The 10,802-nt window shown below is 35.7% G+C and overlaps 7 protein-coding genes and 3 non-coding genes across 10 annotated transcripts; 5 read left to right on the forward strand and 5 right to left on the reverse strand. All coding sequences in view use genetic code 12, as the record gives it.

Moving 5' to 3' along the window:
• Positions 1–42: 42 nt before the first annotated feature.
• DEHA2A11616g (DEHA2A11616p) lies at positions 43–1,419 on the forward strand (the record flags this gene model as incomplete). Its single annotated transcript, XM_456838.1, has 1 exon — positions 43–1,419. One exon carries the CDS (start codon positions 43–45, stop codon positions 1,417–1,419), a length of 1,377 nt encoding a protein of 458 aa, XP_456838.2.
• Positions 1,420–1,482: 63 nt separating this feature from the next.
• Positions 1,483–3,582, reverse strand: DEHA2A11638g (DEHA2A11638p; the record flags this gene model as incomplete). The annotated part of the gene is made up of 1 exon (XM_002769982.1): positions 1,483–3,582. The coding sequence occupies one exon, from the start codon at positions 3,580–3,582 to the stop codon at positions 1,483–1,485; it is 2,100 nt and encodes a 699-aa protein (XP_002770028.1).
• A 688-nt stretch (positions 3,583–4,270) lies between these two features.
• Positions 4,271–5,011, forward strand: DEHA2A11660g (DEHA2A11660p; the record flags this gene model as incomplete). Its single annotated transcript, XM_456839.1, has 2 exons — positions 4,271–4,288; positions 4,544–5,011. The coding sequence occupies 2 exons, from the start codon at positions 4,271–4,273 to the stop codon at positions 5,009–5,011; spliced, it is 486 nt and encodes a 161-aa protein (XP_456839.1).
• Positions 5,012–5,380: 369 nt separating this feature from the next.
• Positions 5,381–6,472, forward strand: DEHA2A11682g (DEHA2A11682p; the record flags this gene model as incomplete). Its single annotated transcript, XM_456840.1, has 1 exon — positions 5,381–6,472. One exon carries the CDS (start codon positions 5,381–5,383, stop codon positions 6,470–6,472), a length of 1,092 nt encoding a protein of 363 aa, XP_456840.2.
• Positions 6,473–6,745: 273 nt separating this feature from the next.
• On the forward strand, positions 6,746–7,231 carry DEHA2A11704g (putative mitochondrial 37S ribosomal protein SWS2; the record flags this gene model as incomplete). Its single annotated transcript, XM_456841.1, has 2 exons — positions 6,746–6,796; positions 6,917–7,231. The coding sequence occupies 2 exons, from the start codon at positions 6,746–6,748 to the stop codon at positions 7,229–7,231; spliced, it is 366 nt and encodes a 121-aa protein (XP_456841.1).
• A 249-nt stretch (positions 7,232–7,480) lies between these two features.
• DEHA2A11726r lies at positions 7,481–7,553 on the reverse strand. The gene has a single exon. It is a non-coding gene; the product is annotated as a tRNA-Ala (tRNA).
• Positions 7,554–7,626: 73 nt separating this feature from the next.
• Positions 7,627–7,698, reverse strand: DEHA2A11748r. Its single transcript has one exon. It is a non-coding gene; the product is annotated as a tRNA-Gly (tRNA).
• A 247-nt stretch (positions 7,699–7,945) lies between these two features.
• DEHA2A11770r lies at positions 7,946–8,017 on the reverse strand. The gene has a single exon. It is a non-coding gene; the product is annotated as a tRNA-Gly (tRNA).
• A 315-nt stretch (positions 8,018–8,332) lies between these two features.
• DEHA2A11792g (DEHA2A11792p) lies at positions 8,333–9,517 on the forward strand (the record flags this gene model as incomplete). Its single annotated transcript, XM_456842.2, has 1 exon — positions 8,333–9,517. One exon carries the CDS (start codon positions 8,333–8,335, stop codon positions 9,515–9,517), a length of 1,185 nt encoding a protein of 394 aa, XP_456842.2.
• Positions 9,518–9,640: 123 nt separating this feature from the next.
• Positions 9,641–10,495, reverse strand: DEHA2A11814g (DEHA2A11814p; the record flags this gene model as incomplete). Its single annotated transcript, XM_456843.1, has 1 exon — positions 9,641–10,495. One exon carries the CDS (start codon positions 10,493–10,495, stop codon positions 9,641–9,643), a length of 855 nt encoding a protein of 284 aa, XP_456843.1.
• Between the last annotated feature and the right edge of the window lie 307 nt (positions 10,496–10,802).

Below are 10,802 nucleotides of genomic sequence, written 5' to 3' on the forward strand. Positions count from 1 at the left end.
GATAAGTACTGTTTATAATCTGTAAATCAACATTTAGATAAGATGTCAACATCAGACCTTAAATCAACAATATTACAAGAATCAACTAGAGCGCAAAATGTTCACCACGCAGCTGAGGCATTGAGAATTGCCACGCAATCAACACATCACCAAGTACATAATCAACAACATGTTCAACAGATAGACAAAGAACAAGGGAATAACATACACGAATTTAGTGAATATGATTTGAAATCTCGGGATTCTAAGTATAAGAGATGGTCGCCTAAAATGGACCAGTTTCTTATAAAGTTATTATCGGATGTGGTACACAGCTATCCAAAGGGAGCAGAGGCAGAGATGACGAAGAAGGCATGGGCGTATGTTACAGGTCAATTAAGAGCAGCTAATCCTGAGACGGTGTATTCTACATACACCAAATATTCATGCCAGCAACATTTATTTAATGTGAACCATCATAGATTCAAAATCTGGTATATTTTGATGCTTCATCTGAAGAATAATCAAACAACTGATGGATACAGCTATAGATGGAATCCGGATGGAGGTAGGTTTCAGATTATTGATAATACAAACGGGGGAATCATACAAGACGAGCGTCAAGTAAAATCTTTGCTTTATAGTGATAGCATGTCACTCCCATCGTTGAGTTCTTTTAACAAGGGGAATTTGATTGTTACTGATTTTTTCTTAACTGATCACTTAGGATATATGTCTACTTACCATAATGAAGTTTTACCGTTATTGATAAGATTAGATAACAGGTATGCGGATGGATTGGGCGACCTTTACCACGAAATCCCGAAGTTTGAATACAGAGACTCAAACAAAGAATATTTCAAACCATTAGTTCAAGCCAAGTCCATAAAATTAGGTACAAATGATGCATCCAAAACAAAGAAGAGAACACATTCTGAGTCTAATCAAAGCCACAATTCCCAAGGAGATGTACCTCTTTTCACCAATAGCTTGTCCTCTATGCAACACGATCCGGAAGTTGGCGACGAGGATACAGTTGACCCGGCATTAAAAAGGTCCAGGAATATTAATACTCCCGAGACTAATTCAAATGCCACAACAACTGAGTTTGAAAATGCATTGGCGACAGCAGCAATTGCTGCCATCAACACACCGTCGGTGACAAATGGCCGTGATATTCAGCCAATATATATCAAGGATCGTAAATGGTTTAATAGATTAGTGTCTTTGAACGAATCTGGCCTTATAACCCCGAATGAAGTGTTGGTGGTTTGTGAGGGAGTTCGAGATGGTAAAATACCTTTATTCATGTTGAATATTTTAGATCAAAGTTACTATCCTACAAGAAGCGCGGAAGATATTACACCAGATGAAACGCCAGATGAAGAAGCTGCAAAGAAGATCAGAGAGTTCATGTTACCAATGACGTTTAATTCTTAATTAGTGATAGTGTTTATTAATGTACATTATATATAGTAAATGAAGCCATGCCTTGTCCCATATTTATATTGTAGGATTGTTTAACTTTGCACCTTTATTTGAACTTATTGACTTCAAAGCGACTGTTGATATGTTTGCTTTAATCGAGTTAAGGTTATGCGCATTAATAGCATCTCGAAGGGATACTTTTTTATTAGATGAAGAATTAGAACTTGAATCACTTAATGTACCAATTATTGAAATAGAAGCTCTCATTGATTTAATATCAGCTACTGGACTTTCACTTCTTATTGGATGTGTTGAGTTGGTAGACCTTAAACCAACAGAGTCTTTCGATTCTTCAATTGATTGAATTAAGTTATGGTGTTTTTGTAACGGGATATTCAAACTCTTATCTCGAGCAGAATATTGGAAGTTCTGGACCATATCCTCATGCCCAATAGCGAAGGAAGAAAGTTCACTAGATAGATCCTCTAAGTCCTGCAAAATTGAAGTGTTTGAACTTGTTTGTGATTTATGCTTTGGTTTCAGCTTGAGCGAATTGTTGGGGGAACCTAAAAAATTCACCTCCGGCTCATTTGGTTGAGTCATAGGCTGCAAAAATTTCGAATGTGATTCAGGAAGTATTGTTTGATGAGGATTTGTACTTGTAGGAAATGACCTTCTCGTGCTTGGATTTCCTTCATTATTGATTTGTTTCCTAAATGTAGCTATGTACAACAGCTCTGGTGACTCAAAATAAGCCATTGGTGTGAATTTTCCATTGTTAAGAAATTTGTTAGTCTTAGGAGTAGAATATACGGAAGAACTGGAGTAATTATTTTTGTCAATTGATTTATGCAAAGGTAAGAAGTTGGGCGAATCCAGAATTTCAGATACAAGGCAATCCAATTCAATTCTTGAAGAGTAGCTGATCTGAGGGGAAGGTAATACACCTGAGTACAACGATGCATTTTGTTTTAGCAATTCATCTGTATTAATTGACTCGTCATAGGAAGATGAATTTGTATGCGATTTGGATAATTTGGGTAAGTTTTGGTTATCAAAACGTTCGTTATCAGATGATGGGCCCGAATGAGATTCAGAGCTTGAATCGCCATTACTCGAGGCATTATTATTTGATTTCCTATTGAAATAACCATTATGTTTGAGTCTGTAGCCAATTTTTGCTGCCACAGTTCTTCTTAGCAATACCTCGAATAATAACTTTTTATTAATTTGCTCGAGTTCTGAAGCATTTAGCATGCCTAACTTGGCTTCCTCAGGAAATAATTGATAGAATGTAGGTATCGTACTTAATTTGTTTGAGAAAACACTAATCCTGTATTTGTTATAGGCCTCAGAACCAAAATCTGGTGGCAAATGCTGGTCAAGATCTGGCTCGTTTTTCACTCCGTTTTTTGTAAAGGTGTCTTTGATAGGCAGAGATATAATCATTTTTGAAGCTTGTGTCTTGGGATTAATTATGAATGAGTTATTCCTGGTAATTTGATAATATGCGTTCGACGTTATTAATTTAGAGTCAGGAAGGAATAATCTTTTATACTTGAAGTGGTTCATTTTCGGGGGTAACATTTCTGCTAAAACATTAGCAGCATTAGACTTATCGAAAAACTGTTGAAATTCTTGAGCGTTTGTGAATTTTGGTGACCTGTTTAAAGGTACATACTTTGGTTTCTGCTTTAATGATCTTTCTCTCCTAACCGGAAACAAGAACGCCAATTTTGACTTTCGTTTTGCTTTCTCAGGATCCGAGTCTATGTCGTTCTTTCTAACCATCTTACTCCTTGTCTTAATTCTGTTTCTATTTCTCAATGTTGCAGATCTCGAGATCATTGATCCAGTTCTGTTAACACTGTCTGTCGAATCTATAACCGTGACAATGTTATTATAGCTTGTATCATTTACACCCTGATCCCTATTTATTACATTGTTATGCTCCATCTCAAGATACCGAAATGATTGACTCAAGGGAGTGTTGTAATGACTCGGTGAATGAACCTTATGTGGCTCATATAGCACATCAAATGGGTTTGATCGTTTAGCCTCCTCAGAGTTACTGTTATGGTATTGCATCTTCTCAAACTCCATTAAACTATCTCCATTCCTGAATGGTTCTCCTTCTCGAAGCTCTAACGATAAATTCTCAGTCATCCCCGCCATGACTATTCAATATGTTAATAAGTACAACTAACTAGGGCCAATGTAGTCCCCTTAGCATTAATTTCAGATTAGTAGATGATTCACCTTTTAACTTTCAAAGGCCTTCTAAGAGAATATCTTAATTATACAAATAATAGAATAAAACGTAAGTTGTAAAAAATTTACAATCCTGATCCAATTTCGTTTAATCTATTCGAATTATAACCGATGATCTGTTGGACCTATTCTGCAAAAAGTGGCTGGCTGCGATATTCTTAAAATAGACATATGAGCCGCACGCAATAACAGGCGAACTATAAAATGTGAATTGGGTCTACGACAAAACTCGCACGTCTCAAATACATCCTTACACCAACATTCCGCACCCCGTGTATCCCCCAATGTATCGTGAATAGATTTGGAGGACAATGTCGCAGCTATTTATTTTTGTGATCCGTCGTCTAAACAACAAAATGTCTCGTAACAGAATTACCCGGTTCCTTTGTCGTCAGCCAATTTTTGTCCTTGTTTACTAGTCAAGCCGCTATCAGGCTCCATACGCCAGGATTGTACCACACACTACTATTTATGATCCACCCAAACCACAACATAAAGTCGTTACAACAAATCGGCAATTTATAAAGGCGAAACAATTAAATTACCTCCCAGGTAGAAATTAATACTATTAGATTGTATCAATTGAATTAGAATGGATAAGCTTAAGGAAGTAAGTATTTTGATCACCACAGAAAATAATTGTACGACGTGTTCTGTTCGATGGACAAAATGTGATGTATAATAAATGATACGTCACATTTTGGCCATCGTCAATATAGCATTAGAGTGAAGTATAGAGTGATAAATTCATATAATACTTTTCCGATAGTAGGGGAGGCGCATTTGCGTTGGAGAAGATGAGAACACAACACGTATAATGTAAGATACATCCAAGTCAGACCAAGGAACGATACTAACCAAATAGAAAATCAATAACTTGAAATTGGACGCTGAAAAATGGCAAGAAAAGTCCGATGAGTATTCCGATCGTGTTAAGGAATTGGAACAAGAAAACTTAGACAAGGACAACCAAATCCAATCGCTCACCAGAAAAAACCAAGTCTTGGAAGAACAGGTTGAGAAATTGGAAACCGACTTGACTGAAATCAAGCAAACTGCTGACGAATCACACTCTTTGAAAACTTCGAACGAGAACTATACTAAGAAGCATCAAGTTTTGGAAGAAGAATTAGAAGAAGCTGACAAAAATTTGAAGGAAACTACTGAAAAATTAAGAGAAACTGACATCAAGGCAGAGCAATTAGAAAGAAAGGTCGCCTCCTTAGAAAGTGAAAAGGAAGAATGGGAAAACAAATTCGAACAATTGACTGAACAACATAATGCTGCTAAGGCCGAATTAGAAGAAATCAGTCAACAATTAGAAGCTATCTAATGATATTCCTAATTCGTAGTTTTATATCAATACCTGAATAAATGATTAATTGAGTGTTAACATGTCGATACATAAGTAGACTGAATTGTAGAAATCTTTCATTAAGCCTAAATCGACGAGGAGTAAAGGTATCACGAAATGTGTTCCTTACATTATTTAAGAACACCAATTTAAAAAATAGTAACACATTACCGTCAACGAACTATTTACTTAAGATATTGTACATCTGTTAACCCTATACTTCAGAAACTAACTTGTTTGTTACAACTATCGATATTCTCGCTTACCTCGGTAATTTAGAGATACAAAAAAAAATATATATTCCATCTCAAAACAATACAAATTAAATAATAGCAAGCCCTATTTTTAATGGCTTTAATGGAATCTATACGTAAGCGTTTCAGCCATCGGCTTGAGTCCCATCAGATTGATGAAGATTATACTACCCCCTCAAGGTCGAGCAGCAGTGTCCGTGATTCAACACAACCAAATAACATACCAAATACTATCAATCCGAATGCAAATAATGTTGACAGATCTACAAATTCTTTTGTGTATAACGTGGTAGACCCCTACGACCCTTCAGAAATGGTTCCATCGTACGAGACATCTCAGTTATTGTATGAACAACAACAAAGGGCACCTGATAGAAACGGTTCCATTCCTAATTCTTCAAATATATCTCGAACAATTTCGAGAACTAATTCGTTTGCAACGATAACACCATTGACACAGAATCAAGGCCCTAATGCTAACCAATCAAGCAACAATGGTTCGCATAAGAATAATACCAAAAATTCGTTAAAAATGCTAGGCCTAAAATTTTTGAATGCAAGACAGCATTTTATGTTAGCTTGTTGTCGAGATATATCATTAATACCTTGTTTGATAGGGCTAATACAATCTTGGAACAGAGTTTTTCTTAATTCGGGTTCAATGCATAACTTTGTGGATGACAATCTAAGTTTAGTTGCACAAGAGACAGGTAATGAAACTCTATACCTATCTATGACAAGTGCTAGACTTTCGGAGCATTTCTTAACTGGGGTCTGGTGCATCGTTGCAGGATATTTGTCATTTTCTGTGTTGGATGGGTTGATGATCAGATGGATTGTTACTTACCTGACCTTGGCGGCCATTGTTAGGATGTTGTCCATGTCAACAATAATGATAACTATTGAGCAATACCTTCTCTCTACATTTACTGCTGATGGATACAAATATGGCTTACATATTTGGATATTAATAAGCTGTTGTTTAACCCTACTTTACATTGGTCAGAATTTTGTTACACTGAATCTAGACTTGAAGGGTAACACAAGAGCACGGTTTTTCGATTTTTATAATATAGCTGTGTTTGCCGTAGTTCCAGTCGGATTGGCTAGTTTTATTACTATGATAGGATTATTAAGATCGTTGCTTATTTTAAGGCTTGATATTGATCAAAATGGTCTCCCTTGACCTTGCATTTCCAACTATATTGCCGATTATATTTGGTGATTTTTTACAGATTGGTAAATGCCAGAGCTGGCTCTGCTAATTTACTTCTAACTAATATTTATTAAATGCCAATTATCTTGGTTGATTTTATAGACTAATACAAGTATCAATGATATCGGTTTTGCGTAATTTTTTTTGTAATTTTTCAAGTACAATTTTCTACGAGACTTTTCAAACATATTTGACTGTCAAGAACGATAAGCCTGGTAGATAAAGCTATTTATACGAATTAAAATGGGTGTCCACATCTTTGGTAAATCTATCAAGCATAATGCATTAGTGAAAGTATGTATTCTTTGTATAGAATTCTCTTCTATTCCCGGTTTAATGAGAAAGCTAGTGAATATTTAAAACTTGACTTCAGCTACAAAATTTTGATACACAGCATACTAACAACATACATAGATAGGGTTGGCGAAGAAGATATTCGGTGTTGGCTATAATACTGCCGAAAGAATTTGCGCTAAGGTAGGTATTTATCCAAAAATGAGAATGAACCAATTAACAGAACCTCAAATCATGGCAATAAACAAGGAATTATCTGACTTAACTATTGAAGGTCACTTAAAACAAAAGATACTTGATGATATTAAATTGAAAAGATCTATCGGTTCTATCGCTGGTTCCAGACATGCAGCTGGTTTGCCAGTTCGTGGTCAAAGAACTAGAAATAATTCTCAAACCGCTAATAGATTAAACAGACTCGAGAGACATGTATAGGCATACACTAATGTCTCTCCTAATTCTAGGATAAAACACAGCAGTGAATTATTAATTCTACTAAGTGCTTGCTTTTATTCGCTATTCGTGTACATATATTATTTATCATCTTAATTAATAAACTTAGTATGATTAGATCTAAACTTTCAAGCTATCCTATTGGCCTGAGACGTAGTATATATTATTATGCCAAAGAAAAAATGAAAACTGTAGTACACTTAAAAATTAATACGGTAGCAAAAAAACAAATGGACGAGTCGGGAATCGAACCCGAGACCTTTCGCTTGCGAAGCAAACGCGCTACCAACTACGCCACACGCCCGAGTTTACCCGGATTAAGAAATAAAGAAGATTATAGGATACATAATTTGTGAGAAAAAAATCTCAAAAAAAAATGAGCGGTACGGGAATCGAACCCATGTCACCTGCTTGGAAGGCAAATATGTTAACCACTACACCAACCGCCCGTATTTACCCGGTGTAAGAGAACTGGGTCTAAATTAGGTAATTCTTATAACTAACACTTGATATACTATGTAGATTCTACTAATCTAACTTTATCTTAACTTATAGATTGACAACTAACTAATCACTCTCTATTTAGGTCCTAATTCCCTTAGAATCTAATTTAGACCCAGTTCCCTTACAGCCGGATTAGAAATAAAGAAAGATTATAGGATACTAATTTGTGAGAAAAAATATCAAAAAAAAGAATGAGCGGTACGGGAATCGAACCCATGTCACCTGCTTGGAAGGCAAATATGTTAACCACTACACCAACCGCCCGAATTATATGAGTTGTGTGAAGGTGTGATTACATGAGCTTATATTATGCTAAAGCTGTTGTAGTAGCTATTTAGTTCCTAAGAATAGGAAACTTATTCTGCCAACACTTGAAATGATACGAAGTCAAGTAAGAAATCAGAAGTGGTTTAATTGAAGTAGGATAATTATTAATAGTTTTTTTGAAATTAAATTTAAAGGACCGGCAATGGTAAATCGAGGAAAAATCATATCGCAACGTGAACAGAGTTTCTTAATCAAATATACACAAATTAATACCCCTTTTAACCATTATTCAGTGAATAAGTAAATTTATACATGATGCCACGCTTAGAAGATTGGGAAATCAAGAAGTACTGGGAAATATTTCAAGGCTTGAACCCTGTTGATAATAAGATAACTGGGGATAAAGCTTCAACTGTTTTAAAGAACTCAAGATTGAAAGATGATCAATTATCTCAAATTTGGGACCTTTCAGATATCGATTCCGACGGAAAATTGGATTTCGAAGAGTTTTGTATTACTATGAGATTGATTTTTGATTTGGTTAATGGAAATCAACAATCTCTTCCAAGTGAATTACCGAGCTGGCTAGTCCCAGCATCGAAAGCCCATTTAATCCAAGCTAATATGGCTGTTACTACTGGGAGTAACAACTATCAAACTAACAACAATACGATAACAGATGATGACGACGAAGATGAATCATTATCAGACGATTTTGACTGGTATATATCTCCTACAGATAAGTCTATTTACGAAACTATTTACGACTCAAATAGTGATTCATACGGAAGAGTGAAATTTGATTCCTTAACTGGATTGTATCAAACTCTTTCCAAGGTTCCTAGGTCTGATATCTCATCAGCATGGAACTTGGTTAACCCAAAATCATTCGAGGCTATAGATAAGGATCAGGTTTTGGTATTTTTACATATTTTGAATCAGAGGGAGAATGGTAAAAGAATTCCAAGATACGTTCCAGCGTCATTAAGAGCCACGTTTTCTAAAGATACCCCCTCATATGATTTAAATCAAGCACCTTCAAAACCAATTAATCTGGCGCCTGTGAACAATAAGAACTCGTTTGCAAACAGTTATTTGAACAAAATTGGACATGCGAACAATGCCACGAATGAGAAGGGAACTGACTTTTCGGCTACGGAAGGCACTGACTGGGAAGAAGTTAGATTAAGAAGAGAATTGGCCAATTTAGAAGATTTACTATCAAAGGCATCACAAAAGGATCATACCTCAAACAAAAGTGACGACAGCGAGCTGGCCATGATTAAGTATGAGTATGAGCAATTATTGAAGTACAAAACGAACATATTGTCAGAACTTGAAAGTGGCTCTAATCACAATAATTCAAAAGATCTAGGTGACGCGAAAAATGACATTGAACTTATCGAGAACCAAGTTACAATTTTGGAAGAGTTTTTGAACGAGAGACAAAACGAACTCAATAAGACTAACGAAGAAATTAGAGCATTGCGGACTTAGATAAACTGTATAATGTATTAAATAATTAGAATACATAAAGTAGGAGAAGAAGAATATGTAAGATCAAGTATAACAATACAAAGAAAAAAATATAAATGATGTATATTAGGTTATGCAGAAAGATTATTTTTTATCATCGTCATCTTTGGTTGGTTCTGGTTCTGGGGTAGGTAATTTAAACGATTCCGGTGTGAAATCTTTACCATCACCAACTGGTTCCCAAACAGAAGAACCAACAGCGAAGTTTCTAAAGGCTTGAGACAATTCTAATGGTTCGTAAACAACTCTCTTCTTTTCTTCATCATATCTGACTTCAGTATAACCGGTAGTAGGGAAATCTTTTCTTAATGGGTGACCTTCAAAACCGTAATCCGTCATAATTCTTCTCAAATCTGGATGATCTTCGAAAAAGATCCCGAACAAATCATACGTTTCTCTTTCAAACCAGTTAGTACCTTGGAACAATGGAACAATAGATGGAACAGGACTGACTTCACTGGCGTACGTCTTGACTCTGATTCTGGAGTTGTGACGAACTGACAACATGTTGTACACAACATCAAATCTATTGGTTCTTGATGGGTAATCCGCAGCAGTCACATCCATCACCGCCTTAAATTGTGCAGCAGTATGGTTCTTCAAGAACATCATTGTTGGTCTCAATGCTGATGGTGCAACATAAATCACAAGCTCGTCTTTCCACACTGAGAACTGTTGGATGAACTTTGGTAAACATCCCATGATGTACTTACCGAACTTATGCAACTCTTCCGATTGGTCCTTATAGTAGTCGACTGGGTTGACTAACGGAACGATTGGAACACCTGGATCCTTTCTTGGTAATTTATTTAAATCTACAAGTTCTTCATTTTCATTTTGTCTGATTAAAGTGCTGGAAAATAATCTGGTACTGTTCAACGAAACCGTTCTTAAATTAGCTTGACCAATTTTTCTCAAAACTGATCTACTGGAAATCATTTTACCGCTATGTTGTTAGATATGTCTAGATAAATTATCCTTGAAAAACCTATTTAGATGCAAATGCTTCCATACACTTCATTATTACATTTGAAAAATAGTTGTATTACAATTGGACAGATGAAATTTTATGATTTATGCACGACCCGAGGATCAAGAGTCGTGCGAATTGTTGGTAGCCTCTTTCTACATGGCTCGTGTTTACGAGGTAGTAATAAGTCAATAGAATTATTTTTTTTCTCCAGGATTGAAAGATATATGACTCTGTGACCTTATATGTATCAGAAACTTGGTATGTCAATAAATT

The sequence above is a fragment of the Debaryomyces hansenii genome (assembly GCF_000006445.2).
Source record: "Debaryomyces hansenii CBS767 chromosome A complete sequence".
NCBI classification, from domain to species: Eukaryota; Fungi; Ascomycota; class Pichiomycetes; order Serinales; family Debaryomycetaceae; genus Debaryomyces; species Debaryomyces hansenii.